This window comes from Acomys minous, assembly GCF_964271855.1.
Source record: "Acomys minous genome assembly, chromosome: 7".
NCBI lineage: Eukaryota > Metazoa > Chordata > Mammalia > Rodentia > Muridae > Acomys > Acomys minous.
Window position 1 is genome coordinate 2,192,331 of NC_140488.1, and position 22,303 is coordinate 2,214,633.

At 52.7% G+C, this 22,303-nt stretch overlaps 1 protein-coding gene across 2 annotated transcripts; it reads left to right on the top strand.

The window, feature by feature from the left end:
- Positions 1-10,306: 10,306 nt before the first annotated feature.
- Positions 10,307-19,963, top strand: LOC311602505 (X-linked lymphocyte-regulated protein 3A-like). 2 transcript variants are annotated; one of them, XM_084790692.1, is made up of 9 exons: positions 10,307-10,446; positions 12,178-12,365; positions 12,950-13,019; positions 13,670-13,704; positions 14,936-15,053; positions 15,902-16,001; positions 17,344-17,442; positions 19,559-19,654; positions 19,742-19,963. In XM_084790692.1, the coding sequence occupies exons 2-9, from the start codon at positions 12,278-12,280 to the stop codon at positions 19,799-19,801; spliced, it is 666 nt and encodes a 221-aa protein (XP_084646818.1). In that variant the 5' UTR covers positions 10,307-10,446; positions 12,178-12,277; the 3' UTR covers positions 19,802-19,963. The 2 variants fall into 2 exon arrangements, with proteins under 2 accessions (XP_084646818.1, XP_084646819.1); XM_084790693.1 differs by lacking the exons at positions 12,950-13,019; positions 13,670-13,704.
- The last annotated feature ends 2,340 nt before the right edge of the window (positions 19,964-22,303 follow it).

Sequence of the window (22,303 nt, forward strand, 5' to 3'; positions counted from 1 at the left end):
GCCTGTGAAGGCTATTGGCGTGTTCTCCAGGTGGGAACAGCAGCTTCCCGCGCCCCCTGTGGTAAGACAGACACAGGGAGGACAGGCTGATGAGAGGGTGTAGGAATGGTACAGTGTATACTGCTCACAAACGGAGGCAGAGATACACGGAGAGATCCCAATGAGCTGGAAGGTCACAGAGAAACCCCGGCTGCACACCCTGTACTGCCCAGCTGGTGCTTAACCCAACCCTGAGCAGGGTGAAGGCTGAGACAGAGACACAAACTAATGTCTGCTGAGGGGACACAGTCTGGCTCTTCCTCGGGTGTCCATACAGCACTGATTTTTACCTCAGTCGGCCTAACTGCGGTTAGTGGCCAGTTTAGAGGCAGCTGTCTTTGGGGGACATTCTTACTTCTTGTGTCAGTTATCCCGGCCAAGAGAGTGACACCACTTGGCATCCACAGTCCTCCAAGGGAACAGCAGACCAGCACCCGCCTCCCACTCCTACAACCCTCACCCTCTGTCCCACGCCCACCCAACCCCACCACTGCCACTCACCTCCTCCTTAAATGCCCTCCAGCTTCTCTCTCAGACAGCGCAAGCCACAGCTATCTAGCATAAGGTGCTGCCACACAAGCCCGGTCATTCTGTCAAGAGCACCTGTGACAATCATGCCCAAACAGAGAGGAGGCATCCATTTACATGTGCTGGCGAACTGTGCTTTCAGGGCCTGAAACGATAAAGCTCCCACCAAAGAACTGTCACCTGAGGACAAAGAGACAGGGCTGGTGAACAGCCAGTCCTCAAGGCTTCACTTCAGACAACAGTAGTGAGCCCCTTTCCTGTCCAGTGAAAGAGCACACACGCTCCCAGGGCACAGTCACCTGCTCAGCTCACACAGGCACTCAGGTTGGCTGCAGGCACCTACCTATGCGCTCTGCGTGTCTATCTAGTGATTGCACCTCTGCAGTCTGTGAGTATCCTTCGCAATTGTATCTGTAATCAGGAAAGAATGGCTTGTTCCCCTTTGTTGTCATGGCAACAGCCGTGTCATAGGGGTGAGGGTGGGGGACATTCTCTCCTAGTAGCCATTTCTCAGTGGAAATCAGGAAGTACTAATCCACCCAGGAGGCTGACTGTTCACTTACATCCCTGTCACCTAGCTCCCCTCCCCACCCCCTGCAGCTGCAGGCATGAAAGGAAGTAAGCATGCATGTGCAAGGACCACAGAAGGTGATGCTGCCATTCCAGGATGCTGGGCCTTTGACCACAGAGGGTCTGAGACCAGGCAAGACAAGAGATGACAGATCTGCTCTGCCTCCTGTAAGGTCAGGGGCCATGTCTGAGAAGGACACCTTTTCACCTGCCAGAATTCAGAAGGCAGGCAGGTTGTTTCTCCAGATGCAAATGAGTGTTCTAGGTCGCTTGGCAGAAAATGTGGAGGAGCACGAACCTGCACAGGATGGAGAGCAGCTCAGGGATTCAGGTGGCAGCAACATCAAAAGATCCATCTTGAATCTCAAACAGGAAGGGGGGGCAGATCAAACTTTAAATGTCAGGAAGCTTTGGGAGCCTCAAAGCGTACCCCCAGTGACATATTTCCTCCATCACTGCCACACCTCCCAAACAGTGCCATCTACTAGGAAACAGATATTCAAAAGCCCCTGGCTGTGGATGCTGTTTCATTGAAACCAGCACCAGCATCTGCACCAGCACCAGCACCCTATCATCCACCCACCCACAAACACACACAGGGACATCACACACACACACACACTCACCACTACCCAATCTCTCTTCTCTTCTCTTCTCTTCTCTTCTCTTCTCTTCTCTTCTCTTCTCTTCTCTTCTCTTCTCTTCTCTTCTCTCTCTCTCTCTCTCTCTCTCTCTCTCTCTCTCTCTCTCTGTGTGTCTGTCTCTCTCTCTGTCTATGTCTGTCTCTCTCTGTCTCTGTCTGTCTGTCTGTCTCTCCTACCTCCCTCCCTCCCTCCCCTCCCCCCTGCTCCAACAGGCACACAGGAATATGTCTTCCATAGGCTACTGCTGTATGCAGCCATCCCTGCACCCAGTGACATGTTTTCTTACAGGATTAGATGACACCAGCTTGGGAAGTTCGCCTCTTCCGGTTTTTTCTGTTCTGCCCATGGCACATCCAGGGATCCTTACAGGCAGTGACTTTTGTCTGACCGATTTCACTGAAAATGCTTCGAACGTTCCTGGACTGGCTGTGCTTTTCTTTCTTAAGGTGGGATAGTATTCTGTTGTATGGATGCACCCCGCTTGGTGTATATCTTTAGCATGAAGGGGTAATTTGGGCCTTTGCCCCTGTGCTTGGGGCTGCTGTGAGCTTTCACATACCTATATTGGCTAAAATGCCTCTTCTATTCAGGGGGTGGCCCCTATACTTAGGGGTGCAGTAGCCTTGTGATGGGGTGTTGTCATGGGCCTCTCTTACACTCTGCAGCAGACAAATCCCTAAAGGGCTGCCTGGGAAAGCTTTGTGGAGGTTCTAGGGACTCCTAGGAGTGGGCAGGACAGCAGAGTGTGTGCTCCTGCAGAGACCAGGGACTTTCCACATGGCTCTTTCAGTATCTCAGACTCTGAAGGGGCCCACACTTGCACCTGTGAGGGCATTGAACTCAGGGAGCAGAGACCTTCAGGAACTTTCTGCAGGTCCTAGGTGAGCCCCCAGTTTATGGAAGCACACCCGACAGGGTTGGATATGGAGGACATGGCAGTGGGAGCTGGGGCAAAGGAGGTAGGAGGTTCACCAGATGGAACAGCATTGCCCAGGTCCACAGAGAGCAGGCATGATTTACCCTAAGGTAGAATGCTTTCCAGGAGCGAGGGATGCCTGGGAAGACACACCCCCGAGCCTCCCGCAAGGAGAAAGAGGGTCTCTGGGATTGTGGTGAGCTATGTCTGTCCCTGTAAGTGAGCGAGTAGGTATTAGGACCCAGGATAGTCCCCGAGGCCAAGGTCAGGAGCCTGAATTCCACCTCAGAGTGGAGGAGGCTAGCAAGGGTGGTGTGGGAAAGCTTTGATACAATGCAGGGGGTGAACAGAGTGGGCAGGAAGGCTTCTGTGCTGGCAGAAGGCCTAGGGCTCTGCCACAGGGCCCTTGCTGACGTGCTCGCGCACAGAGACACTCATCCACGTCCACACTTCCACAGTTGGGCCTACATAAAGCACATCCATGTGTGTCTGGGGTCTTTCCAGGCCATGAGAGCGCAATTTCCTGATCAGGCAGGCATGATTGCAGGTGGACCTAACCAAGGAAAAGGAATGAGTGGATGGGCACACGCATATGCACGTGCTTTTCCACAGAGGCCTGATACTTTTCAAAGTGAGGACTGACTAGCTGTGACCACTCTCGTGAGGGGAAGCAGGGTTCCGGGCAAACTTGGTGAGGTGTGTTCCTCCACGTGAGTGACCACGTATTAGGACTCAGGATATGTTCCTGAGGTGACAGGGCACAGGATACTTTCCTCAGGTGACAGGACTCAGAATACTTTCCTCAAGTCACATCTGGCGCCCAAATGCCACACACCGAGTGGCCTAGGCCTCAGGACGACAGTCTAGGAGCATTTTCTGGGGGACTCAGCGAGGGAGAGGAGGGGACCAGGCAGCAAGTATTGCTTGGGGAAATGGTTGGGACAATCTACATGGCCCACTCTGAGGTCTTTGGGCACGCCAGATGTTCTCTCAATCCACATGTCTGAGAGGAGAGGAGAGACCTGTGGGTTTTTCATGTCCCTTGCAAGCCTTAACAGGGCTGGGCTGTTTCCTGCTGAGGCATGTGCAACCCCAAGCCCCTAGACACACATGCATGATTGCCAGGTGAGCCTCACCATGGAACAAGGAGTGGCCAGTCTCTGGCATGCACACGCATTTTCTACCATGTCGTAACACTTCCACAAGTGCCTTCTCACTAGCTGTGACCACCCTCTAGGGTAAGAGGAGTTTTGGGGTCTTGCTGTGATGTGGGGTTCCCAGGCATAAAGACAAAGTCTCTGGAGACCCAGGGTAGTTCACTTCCAGAAGTGGCATCTAGCTAGCTGTGAGCACCCTGGAGGATAAGAGGGTAGTGGGGAGATTTCTGTGAGGTACATGTCCCTAGAGGTGGGACTGATGTCCTGACCCACTGTAGAGAGATGGGGCAGAATGTGACTGCTCCTGGTGGGCTACTGATGTGACTGTCCGGCCTCCTCCTTGCTCCAGGACTAGCGCCAGGGCACATGGCTGCAGGCTGTGGAGTTCTGATCCCTGTGTCCATTGCAGTCGTGAAATTCTTCTCGGTGTCTTTACTGCCCGTTCACATCAAGAGTCCTGTCCGGCCCAGGAAGGTCCCAGCCGTGTCGACCAAGGATCTAGAAGGTCATGCAGAGAAGTGCCAAGCGCCCAAGAGTAGATGGGACTCTCCCATGAGATGACTCTCAGAACTGTGACCCAGTCACGCCTGGTGACACCTGATATGGGGCATATAGGGCTGGGGACAACAGGGGGGACATCCCACTACTCCTGGGCAGGTGGAACACTGGGGCAGTGGGGAGGAGCGGTGGAGAGACGGCACAAGGTTAATCTGACACTGACCTCTGGCACTCAAGCGTGCGCTGTATTTCAGTACACACCTGACATTCTTTCGCTGTGCTGTGTGGCAGAGATGCAAGGCTCTCAGAGCCATTGGTCCCAGCCCACATGTCTCTTGAAGAAGCCTGTGGGTCAGAGGGAATATCCCTGTGACCCTGGTACAAATGAGTGTCCCCCACACTCGCACCGAGCTAAGTCTCCACTGTGTCTAGTGGAGAGCCATGGGGACATGAGGTCCTGGGGGGATGCTTTAGAACCACTGGTGGCCACAGGCAACCAGCTGTAGAGTGAAGCTGTTTCCTGTGTGGGCTGATGAGAGCAGCACATTTCATTTACAAAGGGTTGCCCTTTCCTTCGATGCAGCAGACAACCCAGCAGATGATATCAGTGAGATGGGCAGCTGTTCCTCAGGGGCAGATGAGCAAGAGGCCAGGTGATGTCTTAAAGGAACATGGGCCTGTCTGTGCCATGGGGTAGTTTCAGTGTGGTCATGTGCAGGCACAGAAAGAAAGATTTAGGCCTTTGTTGGAGAATGGATCCAAGTGGAGACCGTGGTTCTAAGCCACACAAGGCAGCATCAAAGAGACCGCTGTCACCTGTTCTCTGTCACTTGAGCATCCTAGACTACAGATAGGCCCACACAATGATACAACCTGAACTCAGAGGGGAGACTGGGAAGAGGCAGGCAATACGCAGTTGAGGAGAAGCCTTGGGGGCCAGGGGTTAGAGGCAGACTCTGGAGTTTGCACATGGTCACATGGCATGAAAGTCGAGGAGACACCGTCTGGGTGATACAGGAGGCATAGCAGGTGGGTACTGAGGAAGGACAGCATGCAGGACCTTGGGTGGGTACACCTTTATGGAACCCCATGCCACCATAGGGTGAATGGGTTCCGGTAAACAGTCAGTATAAAAACCCCTACACTGCCCGAACGGGACACAAAGCCACTGCCTGAGGAGAGGAGACACTCCCCTGGAGCTGTCTGCACTTGGCAGGGAACAACACCCTGGAAGAGGTTGTCACAAGTTGCCCAACACGCAGCCTGGGGTGGGTTTCCTGGGGTTACAGCTGAATTTCTGTCACCTATGTCCATAAGGTAACCCTTACCCGTGTGCCCCTAAAAATCTGCAGTGACCTCGCTGGCCCATGGTGACAGTGTGATGAAAGGAATAAAAGCAGTGACATAAAGAGAGGAAATCCCGACTTCCCTCCACATGAGCTCTTGGCTCTCCCATACAGCATGGCTCCCCTAGCCTTCAAGGCAAGCTTGGGATGTTTGTCCGCAATCATGGGTTCTGTGTGGGTTTTTCCACAGGGAGTCCATTCAGAATAGGATACAAGATGTCAAAGGTATGCCTGAGCAGATCCTGGCGGGCCCAGGACTTTCTTGTCAACCCCACAGCCTATGTGTGCATGGTGAGAACGTGGTCACTGAGAGCCTGTGGGACTCACGTGACAGTTATGTCTCTCAGAGGATGTTTTCGAAGGCTAAATTGCCATTTGGCCTTCAGGGGCTACCTTTAACTTAACATTGAAGTAGCTGCTGTGAGTAGGGGAATGCTGTAGCTGTGGGCAAGGTGGTGGGGAGAGCTCCCTTCTTCCTGCACTGCTGAGGAGTGGGTGTCAGTAGAGATGAAGGGCCAGCAGGGAAAGCTCTGCTCCTTAACTTACTGTGCAGGTGGCACTCTGCATTTCAACAGCTGTTTTCCCAGTTGTGAATTAAGTCATTTTTCGCCCCTGGCTTTCCAAAGTTGCCTCTTCCAAGAACCCCTGCCAGAGGAGGGCATGGAAAATCAGGAATCACCCTGCTCAAAGGCGCTTTAAATTAGGTGTTCTTAATACACGTGGTTATACCTGTACTTTAGCGCTCTCTTTTTATTTATTTATTTATTTATTTATTTATTTATTTATTTATTCATTCATTCATAATTTCATTATTTTATTATTTTATTTTATTTTCGAGTCAGGGTCTCTCTGTGTAATCGCCTTGGTTGTCCTGGACTCGCTTGCAGACCAGGCTGGCCTTGAACTCACTGTGATCCTCCTGCCTCTGCCTCCTGAGTCCTGGGATTAAAGGCATGAGCTCCCACCACCAGGCTTAGTGCTCTTCTTAAAAACTCTACTTTATTTGGGGTGTTTAGGCCTCAACTTCCCTTCCAATATCCCACCCCTATGTGTTCAGGAACTACAAAAGTAAGTTGGCCACCAATTTCCTTTTGTTAAAAAAATAAATAAGAAAAACCAAGGCCCAAAGCAGGTCCGGGTGGGGTGCGGATGGGGTGAGGGTTGGGAGACAAGAAGACAACATGGCCTCCACGGCTTCGTTCAGTCCTCACACAGGAAGCAACGTGACTGCTCCTCCCTAGCGCAGGTCCACGTTTCCAGTCTGGTGCTTCTTGGGAAAGCGAAAGAGGAATGGAGAGCGAGTGCAGCAAGTGGGAGGAATGCAGGACTAGCCATGGTGGATTCTTTAAACACTTCAGGAGTCCCAGGCCGCTCACCTGCCATGGATGCTTTTCTAACAGGAAGTACCAAAAGGTGCTCTGTGTAAAGGAGGCTACAGGAGGAAGCAGACACAGAGCCATTAAGTCTGTTTGTTAGGAGAGAAATGGCTGACGTCTCACAGGACGAGTGGAGGCCTGGTGGACCAGCCATGCTTGCCCTTGTGCCTCCAGGGCCCCCCATACACGTGCACAAATGACCAGTCTGGCTCAAAGGCTTGCTCCTGCTTTGGCGTCGGGGTTTCCTGGAAACTGTGCCATCGAGCCGTTTTCAGCTGGGGAGAGGAAAATGTATGTCTCTGGTGGGCCACAGCTGCATCACTCTGTTGGAAGTGCCCTGCTGTCTGAGATGGCAGTCCTCCCAGTCAGGATAGGCACTCTGAGCTTGGTGTTAGGTGCAGGCCTCCCTCTCCGCAGCAGGGCCCCCTGCTCTCTGCCTCACCACACCTGGAGAGTGTCTTTAGACGTAGGTGCCCCTGACCACATTTCATATATGGGCCTTGACACAGCTCCCTGCCAGCTCTCCTGTCCCCTAGCTTGTGGGATAATTAGGTATGGTGTTCCCCCATTATAGGACAGGAGCTTGCTGCCAACTGCAAACGAGCATCCTTAAAGTGCCTAATTTCAACCCATCATGTACACCTATGCCGGAAGCACTGACACGCCCCCCCTCCCTTCAATCAATTCCCCATGGACTGAATAGCCTTTCTTCTCCCTGAATAAAGTTGAACTAGCTTCCTGAAGCACTTGCCTCAGTGGTCATTCTCCATCGGGCTTAAGGCCTTAAGAGCTCTGGGACTTGCATTCTGTTCTCCCCACCACCTGCTCCCCCCTGGCCCTCACGGGCTGATGGCTAAGAGACCCCCCAGGGAACAGGAGAACTACATCATGCAATAGTTGCTTTATGGCACTGGCCCTCGACATCCCGTTCAGTAGCCTTCTATTAGATGGGAGAGCAGGGGCCAGCGAGCAGCAGCAGGTCCAAGTACAGAAGCATGCATGTTGCGGCAGTTTTACCCCACCTCCTCAGTGGCCCCGGTTGCTTTGGGGGTGAGCTCAGTTCACAGGAACTCCCTGGACTCTGGGAACTGCATTGGTTTTAGCGTGGGGCCAGTTTGGGGCATTCCACCACAGCTTCACCAGTGTGCTGGTTTGTAGGAGATGTGCCCCATACTCTGTGGCATTTGAATGCTTGGTCCACCTGTTCCTGTTCCTGGATGTTAGAATGCCCTGACTGCGGAAAACAGGAAGTTCCCCAAGACCTGCCTTTGCCACTCTGGAGATAGGTTCCATCGCATCCATCGGGCTGGGGCAGGCAGGGCGTCAGCCTGGACTGCCTGGTTTGGGGAAACTGTCCCAGGAAGAGGAGATCATACGTTTCTCAGGAACGTCTAATCCACATGGTCCCCCAACAGCTGCATAAGTTTCCTCTCACACAAGAAACCTCTCAGCCATTCCCAGAAGAAATCTGACCAGCTGCACCCTCATGCTGGGCTGACGTGTGCTGTGAGGGTTCTCTGGTCAGGTCAGACTTTGCTCTGGTTCCTGCCCCTTTTCTTTACTTTCCACCATGAAATCAAACTGTGGCCGTTTGGGGAAGTTTAGGAGATTAGTCCTCGCTGGAGGAAGGAGGTCCTGAGGCCTGAAAGGACTCATTCCATGTGGAGTTTTTTCTCTTGACTTCCTGTTTCCAGTTTGAGAGGGGAGCCCTCAGGTCCAGCTTCCAGCTGCAGTTGCCATGTCTGTCACCCTCTTTCCCTGCCACTGTGGACACTAACCCCCCTGGAACCTTAAGCCCCAAGTGAACTCTTCTCCACTGCTGCCTTGGTTATGGCATTGCATTGCAGCAACCTACACAGCTTAACTAAGGCCGCCTGGTACAAGACCTGAATCGAATGGTCTCCCCCCAGGAAGGGGGGTGATTTCACCAGCACAACTGTATACTCGGGAAGGCGGACTTTAACTGGGTGTGAACTTTGTCCCTCTAAAAGTAGAAATTTTCCAGGGTTCCCTGTTGCGTAAGGGTGGCCAAGGTGCGTGACTGAATATTAAGGGACTCCGAGGCGAGGTTCCAGCAGTGGCAAGTCAGAAGTGGTCTGTATCCACAGCCCCTGGGGAAGAGAGAGTGGATTGTGAGGCTTGTCTTTTGGCCTTAGGTCATACATCCGAGCAAGCATGGATGAGCCACTGCCCTGTGGAGCCTGCCTCGCATGGGACCATTCCCTTCCAGCAAACACCACAAGTGCTTTGGGGTCTGGGGTTGGGAACACCGACCTTGAAATGGCTGGCCCTAAACTAAGGAGCTGTGACTGATCTCTGAAGGGAAAGAAGCTCCCAATAGTGTGGTGGGTTAGGGTCCCCTAGGTGAGCAAGTGAGTGAAAAGGGCATCTCCTGGGTAGGGAGAGTCAGGAAGAGTAATGCTTGGACCACAGCCCTTGGGGGATGATGGCAGGGATCCCAAGGCGACGGACCCGAGGGGGCCTGCGACAGGGTAATGTGCCTGAGTCTGGCTTTAGCTGCAGACTGGACTAGGTGCCCTGGAGTGTTGGTCAGAGAAGAGGCTCGAGAAACAGGTGGCCTGGGGTGTCCCAGCCTGACAGCGTGGTAGCGTCAGGGACTCGTGGTGTCCACCGTCTTCCCCAGCATCTGAGTACTGTTAAGGGCCAGCCCGAACGAACACCTGAGACCTCCAGGCAGAGCCTCGGGGCCGGTCTGCACCAGGAGCTCCCCGTGGAGAGAAAAGAACAGTGGACCCTTCACTTAATGCGCAAAGGCTGTGCCCAAGTGGGCTGGTGGGACCCACAGGTCGGCCTCTTGCTCCAGTATCTGCCCAGCTCTCTTTGCGCGCGCGCATAATATAGCAGCCTCGCACGTGTGACCCGTTGGACTCCACATGGGACAACCCCACCGCCCACGCCCCAGGGCCCCTGGCACACATTCCTGCTTCTTCCTGTTCCAGCCAGTCAGAGATACACACATAAGGAGTTGGGCATAACCGCCTGTGCCTCTGGCTGACCCAGCGAAACGAAGCCATGGGCCATCCTCTGTCAGGAAAGCAAGTGTAACCTCAGGAGGAGGCAGGCAGGAGCCCATGATGCAGGCACAGGGCGCTGGTATGGAGTGCGCATGCGCGAACGTTACTCAGCCAATCAGAGAGCGTTGTATTGGAATGTGGGCCTACACTAGGCAGGATTGGCCTCTGAGGGGATGGTGGCTCTCTGGGGGAGCTGAGGGGCCTAGGTGGGTGACTGCTCCTGGTGGACTCCCTGGGGTGCGGCTCCAGAGGAGGCTGAGAGGCATCAGGAAAGACTAAAGGCCCTGTGGCAGGACTGTGGGATCACCAAGTGAGAGGGTCCAGGAGAGCCCCTGAGGTGACTTCGCGAGCTTTGATTGATTCTGGGATGGGCGAAGCACCAGGGCCAAGAGTTTTTTTAAAAGAGGGAGATGAGGGCAGCAGGGCCCTAGAAGAGTGGGTGGGGCTGTCGGTGGGCTGGGAGAGGGAGTGGGGGCTTTACACGTCTGTAGCACCCTCTGGGGTTTTTTTTTTCGTTTAGTTCGTTTTGTTGGTTTTTTTCGTGTGTGTGTCTGTGTGTGTGAGTGTGTCTGTGTGTCCATGTGTGTGTCCGTGTGCGTGTCCGTATGTCGTCCGTGTGCGTGTGTCCTTTTCTGGACAGGTGCGCATATGTGTGTGTGCAGGAGCGCATGCCGGCCCGTGTGTTTGAAGCCGCGGGGTCCTGACGAGACGCCTGCGTCTCCCTGTGATGGGTCCCTAGGCAGGACCTTGACAGGCTGGCTGGTCTCAAGGGGAAGTGGATCTCTGGGCACTTGGCACAAGCGCACGCAAAGGCAGCATGGCTCAAGTTGGGAATGGGTGGCTGATGGACAGGCCTCACCCCTTTGGGAGTGTCTTTAGGCAGCCTCAGGCATGCCAGCATAGTGGAGTCCTTGCTAATCAGAGATCCAGTCCTGGAGGTGCGGCCTCTCAGAACAAGTGCCCTGGAAGTGTGGTCACCTGGGTGAGGGACAGGGTGTCAGCAGTTTGAGTCTAGAGCCCCTGGTGGTGAGAAAGCAGGGTCAGCCTGGATCCACAGCCCTTTGTGGATGAGAGTGGGATCTTGAGGCGAAAGGGTCCAGGTTTATCTGTGTTATGACGTTTAGAAGACTCTCTCCCACCTGGTAGTGACCATCGTGGGCAGTGGGGGGACAGGGGTCCAGAGGGTGGCAGGATTGAAGAGCCGAGTGTGAGCGTGGCGTGTAGAAGAGGAACGGATGAATTTCCACCTATGCTCCTCAGCGGCCACCTGGGCCCTGCTTTATGTGCAGCCATGGGCCTTGCCTCAGCAGAAATTCCCCCTCCCCCACACCCCCCACCCGTGTGACTGGGATGGGGCATGGATGGGCCCCTTCACCAACCAGCGGCTTCTACATCCAAACCCCACAGGTGTCAGTTCAGGCCACTTCATCCTGGGAGTCTCTGCCTTTCCAGCCTTTCAGAGAGAGGCGCACTGGGAGGTGGGGCCTAGATGGGTATGGCTGACCATCCTCTGAGAAGAAGGAGGCTCCTGGGGCAGGAGGGTATCCTGGCCTGGGGGGCAGGGGCGGCGGGGGTTGATTGGCTACCGGGAACTCTGTTCTATTGCTGGCCAGTTGGGACAGTGATCATAGAGGAGCCTTAGCTCACCTCACGAGTTAGGGAAGCGGGATCACAAAGAGGCATGCCCAAGGCACACCTGTGGGGTGACACTAGGGGCTTCACTTCCAAATGGGGCTGGACAAGGAGGCCCCAGAAGGCAAGGCCAGAGGCCAGGGACAGGTCATGCGGGCTGCAGGGGTTGGGAAGGGTAAGTGGGACAGCTTCTGGGCTGGGGGATGTGGCCCCGCTGACTGAGTAGGCCCCAGTGAGACTCCAGCATTAGGTGCCTCCTTTTATGGGCACATGGCCCAGGATTTCCCCATGCGAGGGTTGGGAAAGCAGCAGAGGGTACTGACCTTGGGTGGTAGGTGAGTTGGGGAGCTCCGGGTTCAGACAGGGAAATGGGACGGCAGGCCAGGACACTGGTGACATCCTCTTGCCCTCTCAACTGCTCCTGTACAATGCCAAGACTGTTGCCCACACCCTGTGGAGTCCTGGTCCCTGTTCCCATTGCGATCCTGTAATCCCTCCCGGCATCTGAAGTTCCAGGCATCCAGATTCTGGCCAGGATGGACACTGACAGCGCCGGCATGGGCTCAAGGCAGAATCCAAATCTCCCATCAGATGACACCCAGAACCCAGATGCAGTCGCTCCAGGTAACGAAACAACACAGAAACAGATGGGCTCCTGTAGGGCTGCATCCACCCCTGGGGACCTCCTAAATCTCTCGCAAGGTGGAACACTGAGTGGATGCGTTGCATGGACGTTTGTCGGAAAAGCAGGAGCTTCCAGATGCTGATAAGGTTTGCTCAAGGTTGTTTGTGGATTTATGTTCCCCTACCTGACATCCCCACTCCACAGGAACCCTGCAAGGCTCACAAGGCGGCTCTTTCTAGTCAACATGCCTCTCTGGGAGCACATGGGTCCCAGGGACTGTCTGGAAGGTGTGTACTGGTGCCTGCACAAGCTGCTCCCAGGGTCAGGGCCTTTAGAGGAGTGCAGTGTGTGTGTGTGTGTGTGTGTGTGTGTGTGTGTGTGTGTGTGTGTGTGTGTGTGTTTATGAGTGAGTAGGTCTATGTGAGTGTGGTGATTGTTTGTGTGCATGATTTCTTTAAAAAAGTGGCAGTAGCTGTTAGTGCCTATGGGTTCTAGAAACCCCTTGGTGAAGCTGTTTCCTGTAGGGGATGATGAGAACGGCACACTTTGTCTGACAATATCTTCCCCTTTGTCTTTAATACAGCCAATGAAGAAGTCCTTGATGTCAGTAGGGAGAACTTTCCTTCTACAGGAACAGAAGGGCAACAGGCCAGGTGGTACTTCAAAAACAAAAACAAAAAACCAAAACCAAACCCATTCATAAACTACATTTAGAAGAGTCAGGCTGGGGAGATGGCTCAGTGGAAGAGTGCTGGGTGTACAGGAGCCAGACCCTGAGTTCGTACCCGCAGGACCCATGCACACCTTTCAGGCCCAGGGCGTGAGGGGTGGCAGAGGCAGGAGGGTTGCAGGTGCTTCCTCACCGCCAGGCAGCCCAACATGAGAAACTGAGACGTGAGGAAAGAAAGAAAGGGACGCAGCAGTAAGTGAGCTGTGTGCATGCCATGAGCGTGCTGGGCCCGTGGAGCTCAAAGGCCCCAAAACACTCACCCTGCAGTCAGCCGCTCAGATGTTCAGTGTGGTACAACATGATAATCCCACGCCCGCAGCAGGCGACAAGTCCTGTCAGAGACCTTGTAGAGACGGGTAGAGGAGGACACCCCACTTCTAACTCTGATGGCGTCACACGTGCGCACATGCCCTTCCCTTGCAGGCAAAGAGATCTAGAAAAGTCGGTGTCCACTCTAGAACCGTGAACTGAGTGTAGGCCGCATGGCCCACTCTACTTCCTCCACTCACACAACAAAAGTGGCCTTCTGTACAGACTGAAGTAAAAAGTTAATGCCATTTTTTCTTTTTGCAGGAAGGAAATACAGGATTTATTTGAAGAATTTGAAGGTATGTTCTAGGAGAGGGACACTAGGAATTTGAGGAAACGGTTTGACCCAAAGAAGTGAAAGGCGAACAAGTTATTACATGGCAGAAAAGAGACGTGTGTTGGGTGCCTTGTTCTCACACACGCAGTGTCAGAGTTGTGTTCCTCACATTGCCAACTCTCTACTTCACCTCCGTTTTCAGTTGGAAGAACACAGCGCCTGCGGTGTAAAGACTCTTACTGCCTCGCTGTGAGATATTTACACCTCGGATGAGCTGATGTGTCTTCCAGGGGTTTATCCACCCGAGGGCCGCATCTGTTTTTAATACCACATTTTTGCCTCACTGATTTGTACACTAGACCAGTTCTTTTGTGTGTGGGGGGGGGTGGAGGGAGGCGGGTTGTGAGTGCCAAGCCCTCTTAAGTGGCTGCCCACTGTTTCATGTGAAAGAAATAGCACACAAAGTGGAAAGCTGAAGTCAGCACTGGTAGCCTGTGACCATTGTATGATCAGACTGAGTCCCGCTTGAAATGGGGTTCAGACGTTAGTCACGTGAACCATTGAAGGAATTGCAAACTGAGGACAGGCTGGGAGCGCTGCAGAATTTTCTGAGGGAGAGTTCCATGTAGACACTCTTCAGGACTCGGGCTAGGGGTGGGGCTGGGTGCGAGAGCTCCTGCCTACTGTGCTCAAGACTCCAGGTTGCATCCCCAGTCACCACAGACCTTCCCACAGAAGAGTGAGGGGTTTCTCCCCCTTTCAATGATCCAGGATCTCTACCTCATCCGGTCTGTCTAAAAGCCTCGATGGCTACAATGATAGGGGCACTTTTGTCTCGCTGGCATTAATTACTCATCTGTGAGCCTTTGGAGATTTCTGTTAATGGACTGCTTTTGTGTTTTTGCGTAAAGTGGCCCTGGAGTCCCTCTGAACGTGTCCTTGAGCTGAAGTGTGCCTAGTGCGTTGGTTAAGGTTACACTTTGTAGCCGGGGTCTGGTAAAGAAGCTACCCGGTGACTTGATACACTTTTTGCTACGTCCCCTCCATGCTATTTTCTGTGGAATACACAGACACTAAAGTGCGACTGTCCCATTTCACATTAAGGTCATAGGCCGCTGGAATCCCTGGCTGAAGGAGAGGAGGCAGACAGTCTTTCCATTGACGCAGCATTTCCATGCATTGATGACAAGCCTCTCTCCAGCACCACCGAGGTAGCGTTATGGGAAGGCTTACGAGATTGCATTTTAATACAGGGCCCATTCAGAACTTTCTTCAGGGAAACAGAGAAGGATTCAGAGCCATCCTCACCACGTCTTTCCAAGCCATGGAGCAGAAGGTGGAGGATGTTCTAAAACTCCAGTGTGAGCAAAGGTAAGGTTGTGGCTTCTTGGTGCTTTGATCCTAGGCCCGTTGATGGTTGCTTAGTAAGGAGGATGGCAAGAGGTCGAGGACCAGCCATGAGGCCCACTGGCTCTGTTGGAGAGTGTGTTCATCTTGGTTTTTCTATAGAATATACTTCCTTTTGTCTGATACCCTCAAATCGTGGTAACTGATGTCAGCCGTGTTTCCTAAGGATGAAATAAGGTGTCTCGGCACACCGCATCTGAATCCGTGTAGCAGTAAGGAGGTTGGTACACGGCATGCAGATACTGGGTGCAGTGAGCTTGGAAGCCTCAAAGCATTGACCCCTCAGTGGATCAGCAGTTCAGTGCGATAGGAAGTGAAATTCCCTCTCACCTGCGATGTTGTTCAGAATTCAAGAGTGGTGTTCGCCACACTTCCGTAAGGAAATCCTCACTGGCGTGAACGCGAGGAAGACTGGGGAGGCCTCTGAAGGATTATCTGATGGTAGTGGCTGTGCATCCCCATCAGAGCAACTCCTCAGAAGGAGAAAGTAAGGGAGAAGCTGTGCTTGTCAGGAAGAGGGATGCTTGTGGGATACTAGCGCAATACCGAGTGTAATTCTCCCAGAGTTTTCTGGCCCTAGGAGCTGCGAAGGGACTTCTCTCTCGACCAAGAGGAGCAGATGCTGTTAGTGAAAGACCACAGAATCCACCTCATTTCCCTTTTCCCTGTCAGAATGTTAAAGGGGGGAAAACCACAGAGGAACTTTTCCCCATCTGTCCATCCGTAGAGTTAGTGAGGGCAAGTCAATCGGGCTTTTAGGGCAATTTCCTCATGCTGTGCAGGAGTACCACGCACACTGTTGTCTTTTATAGGCAGAAACTTTATGAAGACTATTCTCTTCAGCTCTTGAGTTTGAATAGGAAGTTAACCGAGGATGCACATCAAGTCAAGAAGCAGGCAGAAAATCTCGCTGTGAGTATCAGGCTTAGCTGGGAAGGAGTCCCTTGTGTCAGCATCGCCAAGTCAGGATGGAAAGAGACAGGACATGAGCTCAGGGAGACAAGCAGGGTGTTGTCTGTGGTGAGGAGAGACTTGCTCCTTTTTCTGCGGAGAGATGACTGAGTGAGGAGCCAGCATGGGGGTGGAGTGTGTGTGTGTGTGTGTGTGTGTGTGTGTGTGTGTGTGTGTGTGTGTGTGTGTCTGTAAGGTATGGGAGTGTATGCTGAGGGGGGAGCCCTTCATGATCTAACATTTGTGGACACCCAGGAGCAGCAGGCCCAACACAGCCTTCTCACACAGTGATCTGGGATGCAGCCTGGGAGCAGTCAGTGTGGCTGTGGCAGAGCAGGTGGACACTCAGCTTTCAGAGGCTGCATTGCAGGTCAGACCAGCCCAGTCCCCGAGGAGAAGAGGGGAAAGGCTTCAGGCCACAATGGAGAAGGAGGTGTGATGATGTCTGACTTGACTTTAAACCGGAAATGGGACTGAGATTTAGGGGGGTTACAGGGGGGCAGCGCAGCCAATGGACTCTGAACGGTGCTGTCCATGAGGGCTCCCTCTTCCTGGCCATGGATGGGGCAGCCCTCCTGAAGATTCTGGCTTCCCAAAGTGGAGAAGCAGAGGCCGGGATCCCGAGGGGGATTGGAGGCACCGTCCAGCCAGGTGGTCAGAAGCGTGGCCTCTGAAATGCCACCTATTGCAGCGCAGTCACACCGCCCAGCCCCTTGCTAGGTGTGCCGACTCGGGAAAACAGTGTAGGGCCCCAGTTTCCCAGGTGTGGAAGGAGAGATACTTGAAAAGCCTCTATCTCACAGAATTGGTCCAAAAGGTTCCCCTCGATGTGTCTTCCTATATTGGTCCAGAACAGTATCTGAAGCAAGTCTTATAGACTCGATCCCTGTTAAGCATCTTACTGTTGGCTCTACTCTTGCTGGAAAGGAGTAAACGGAGTGGGCTCCTGTGTGCTGGAGTGACAAAAGAGGGGGACGCTGGAGGTTAATTCTGTACATACAGAGAGTTCACCAGATCCGGAGGCCCCTGATGGCCGAGTTTTCAAGTCTTCTGGAACTCATAGGAATGTTTAGAATACTGTTAGGTGGGGACCCTTCCCGTCCAATGAGTGGTCTTCCCGTTACTAAGCTTGTTTTGTAGCGTCAGGTGTGTCATGTGCATCCGGCCATGGTGTTAACTGGAAAACTACGACAGTCGTTTCATTCCGTCTCTTTTGCAGAAATAGAATACAGAATTGAGTCTCCGTAAGCTTTCTGTTTCCCCCTGAATTGCTTTTTACACCTTTTGCTGTCTGTGTTTGCAGACTATGTTTATGGAGCAACGGAAGTTGGTTCACCAATCCCTGACCCTTCAGAAGGAGAGAATGGAGGAATTTAAATCACTGTGCGAGCAATACTTGGAGGTCTGTTGTACATTCTGACAAAGCAACCTGTACACGGGGCGGGAGGGGGAGACATGGAATATTCTGGCCTTCCTTCCGTGCTTTGGCCGACGCCTTTGGAAAGTCACCTGTAAACACCTTCCAGCATAATCCTCGTGTTCCATGTTCCCTGTAAACCTAAGTACAAAATGGGTCTTTAGTTTTAGGATTCACTCGTTGTTAGGAGACTCATTAGAAGCAGCAACTGCTGCCTTGGTAACCTCATCCAGGGTTGTCCGTATTGTATAAGGCATCAGTGCTTTTCAGATCGCCTCATCTTGTCTCACAGCATATGTTTCAATGTGCATGCATGTGTGCTGGCCACAAGTCAGCTCTGGCTACCTTCAGTCACTCTTCATCATATCTTTTATCTTTTTTATTTCTCATCTCTCTCTCTCTCTCTCTCTCTCTCTCTCTCTCTCTCTCTCTCTCTCTCTCTCTCTCTCTCTCTGTAGTCCTGGCTCCCCTGGGACTCACTAGGTAGACCAGGGCTGGACTCAGACTCACAGAGATCTGCCTGCCTGCCTCAGCCCTCCTAGTGCTGGGATTAAAGGCCTGTACTCCATCGTATATTTTTGAGACAGGATGGCTCAGTGGTCCTGGATCTCGCCACTATGGCTTGCCTGGCTGTTCTCCAGGTCCCCAAGGATCTGCCTGCCGTGCTCCACCCAGTTCTGCGGGTCACTTCGATGTCTCCCAGGTGCAGGCCTGGCTTTTAATACGTGTGCTGGGAAGCTCAAGCTGGCTCTTTATGCTCTTGGAGCCCGTTCCTTGTCTGCCGAAGCTGTTTTCCCTGCCAGAGCCCGCTCTGACAGTACCGAACAGACGCTCGATCAGGGAGCGAGGACTGAGAAATTAAAGAGGAGAAATAAGAAACTGTGGCAGGGTGTAAGTCATAAACACAGGGTAGGCTGCAGAGGGCCTGCAGTCAGTGCTGCAGGACGCTTGACTTCATTCACCAGTTCAATTCCTACACACCTGAGGCACGGGAAAACAACACTGAAGGTCGCTGTGAGGAGATAATGCTGACGTTCTCACGGGAAGAACGGGGCAGTCTCTACTGACCCCTCAGCCTTGAGGCCAGTTGTGGTTGTAAGACCGCTCCCAGATGTGGTACCCAGTGGGAAAAGTAAGCGGGAGACTGGGAGATTGTGAATCGAGAGTTACCCTCTGTAATAGACCCGGCTTCGTAAGTTCCTCCTAAGCAGGTTCACCCATGCTGTCCTCAAGGCGCATAGCTATTGACAAAAGAATTAGATGCAGCATTCTGTGGTTTTGTTCAGACTTACTTGATGTGAATTGGCTTGTTCAAGTTGCTGCTAAAACCTTGATCATCCAGAGTAATTAAGATGACCCAAAACAACTGAGTGGAAGGGATTCAACCCTAGCCCTCTTCTGATTGTCCCTTCAGACAGCCTGCACTGCCAGTGTCTGTTCCTGCTGAAATGTCATTCTTTTGACAACTCGGTGGCCAGGAAACCTGCCTGCCCATTCCAACGTTAAGGTCTCGGTGTTGTTCCTCTTTCTATGGTCCCCGCGTCACCAGACTGTGGAAGAGGTCCTGCAGAATTTCATCATCTCCCCACTGTATTTAACAAAACCGCGTAGATGTGGTGTGTGCTGTTTCTGAAAAAGGCACTGTGTGGGGTGGTGGTGGGGGGCTGTTGGAGCCCTTGAGTTTTAGTTTCACAGGTGCAGTGGTCATAGTACAGGGCGGGATAATATGCCTGGCAAAGAATGGCGGTAAATGGGCTCCTGCCTCATGTTGTCTGCTTTCATTTGTCTCTGCTTGCTTTTCTTCTTGCTGTGCCGGGTGAGGCGTTTTAGTGTCTCACACGTGTTAGGCAAGCACCCTTGCCCTGGGCCGCCCCCATGCCTAAGAGCTCCTGACTTGAACGTGTACCAGGGCGTTGGGGGAGTGGCAGTGTCTGTGTCGCTTTGGTGGGCATTTTGGTCTTCACGTTGCACATGGCGTGTGCTAGTTTTGGGGTGATCATACCATCTCCTTTACCTCCTTTGCTCCCTTATAAATGTTGCTCTTCGCATTTGTAAGCCAAGGTGACCGGGGCTGATTTCTGCACCTGTCTCTTCACTTTAGAAACTTGAGCTCCTGACGGACCCTCGGGGAGATTCCGTGGCTGAAGAGCTGAGGCGTCTCATGGACACCTTGGAAATGAAACTGCTGATGGTCAACGTGAGTGCCGAGTCTTTCCCATACAACAGGAGGGTGGACGGGCACTATTTGCTTTAAACCCGTTTAATATGCCCTTGTACTTGACAGCGCCAGCAAGAGAGTGCTGCTGCTGCTCAACAGTCCCTCCTGGACCTGTTATTCTCATAATCCTTTGAGGAACAAGAGCCCATGTGAGGGGAGCGGAAACCAGCCTGGTGAAGCCGCTGGTGGTGCAGTTTGCAGCTTCAGCCACTCCGTCTTCCTGGGTTCTTCTGTTGCCAAAGGCACCGCTTTCTGTTAAAACCCAAATAAACCCAAGGATTTGTGTGACGGCAGTGCAAAGATGTCTGTTGGAAGGTCCAGCCCTCCTCGGGTAGTAGTGGCAGGTTTTCCTTGGTAGCGCCACAGTTACCAGTCGGCAGTGCATTGATGCCTGTAGGCTGGGTTCTCATACCTCAGCAATGCTTTCCCCAGTTAGCAGGCCCAAAGAGTGCATGGTCCATCCTTGTCATCTCCACCGAGAGATGACCGGAGAAGACACAGTCCTCCCCTTACATTCTGCTCTTAAATTTGTTCTGTCTTGGAGCCCATGGAAACGACCTTAAGCTTCCTAAGTGACTGTGCTCTGTATACTTTGAAAGTCTGTGCCTCGAGAGTGGCTAGACTGGTAGATGCCATTAAACTGCCCCGGTAAGACAGACGTGAGTGACGTGACGTGAGTTTGTGAAAACGTACCTTTCAAACAAACTTTACAAGGTCCGTCAATTAAATGTGGCCTACTGCCAAATGTCATCTGTCTGTCACACGAAGACTGGATCCTTAGCACGACTGCAGCTGAATTTGCCATGGTTTATGTGTTTCATCCCTTGTATGGATAGGAGTAACCGAGAGTGTTTTGTGTTTCAAATTTCTTGTGCATGTAGTATGTGCGCCGCAGAGATACAGAAGGGCTCCGGTATGGTTAAGGCGCTTGTCCTCTGATTTCCTTCATGTATACCACGGGAAAACTTTTCTTGGAATCTTTTCATTTAAGAAGCATGAAATGGTTTCAGACTTGCTGGGAACGAGTCCTCTAATTGCACCCTCTGCCTTGGCATTTCACACCTCTTCAAACAAAAAACCCGGCCCCTTGCCGTGTAGAGGTGTGTTATCCATCACCTGCGTTTCCGCGTGGGTTGTCTCACTGTGTTGTGTTGTGGTGTGCTGCGTGGAATCATTGAGGACAGGGTGTGTTCAGCATCTCCCACTTGCTGCACGTGGACTTGCATTCCTCCACAGTGATTGAGAACTTCCACTCTGGGATCAGCTTACTTGCTAAACTTTGCCTTATCTGGGGGAACTTCCCACAACCTCTCCCATGGTGTTCCACCCTGTGGGAGCAGGAAGGTCCTTGCACCCTCAGACCTCCAGGGAAACCAGGAACGTTAAGCAAGGAAAGTTGCCTCTTCAGTGGGAAAGGGGTAAAGCCTGCCATTCCATCCAGAAATCTGGGAACTGGAGGCGATAAAAGAGCCAGGTGCTCTGCGTTGGCTGATGGGCCAGGCCATATTCAAGCTCCTAAAGCCGGGCCCGGAGATGGATAGTCATCTAAATGACACTTGCAGCCTGGAGCTCGCTGAGTCCCCACAACCGGGAACGGAGGTATGGAATAGTCTGAATGGCCCATATGGTATCTGTGCAATCAGGGGCTCCCCCAGGCTCCTACTACCAGGACCCGAGAGATACCTAATGACCCTAAATGGCCCTTACGCTATCTGTACAGCCAGGCGCTCCCCCAACCAGGGACCTGAGATACCTAATAGTCCCAGTGACCCTTGCAGTACCTGCACAGCCAGGGGGCTCCCGCAAGCACATGCAACGAGGATTGCAGATACCTAATAGTCTAAATGACCCTTGGGTGATCTACGCATCCGAGGGCTCCCCTAAGCTCCCAAACACCAGGACCCGAGATACCTAATAACCCCAAGTGACCCTTACATCGTCTGTACAAGCAGGGACCCCACCTCCCCTAGGTCACACACCCAGGACCTGAGATAGCTAAGAGTCTACGTGCCCCTTAGATCATCTGTATAGGCAAAAGCCTCCCAACCCAAGCTCCTACAGCCAGGACTGGAGAGATCCAATCAAGACTACAAAGGACCCTTAGGTTCTTTGTAGAGGCAGGCCCCACGCCAGGCTCCCACAACCGGGACCAGAGATACCTCCTAGCCTCAATGAGCCTTGCCTTATCTGTCCAGCAAGGGACATCCCAGGGTCACACACAGCCAGGCCAGGAATATACCCAACCGTCTAAATGACCCTCGAGATGCCTGTACAGCCAGGGGCTCTTCCAACCTCCCACTGAAGATACCTAGTAGTCTAAAGGACCCCATCTGTCATCTGTACAGTCAAGGGCTCCCCCGAGCTCTGACAAGCAGGACCCGAGACACCGAATAGTTTTAACGACTTTTGGATTATCTGTAGAGCAAGAGCCTTCCCCCCCCCCACACACACACAACTTCCCACAACAAGCATGGCAGATACCTAATAGTCTAAACGACCCTTACAATATCTGTAGAGCCTGGGCCTCCCCCTAGCTACAACCACCAGCATCACAGATACCTAATAGTCTAAATTACCTTTAAATTATCTGTCCAGCCAGGGCCTCCCCTAAGCTCCCAAAACAAGTAC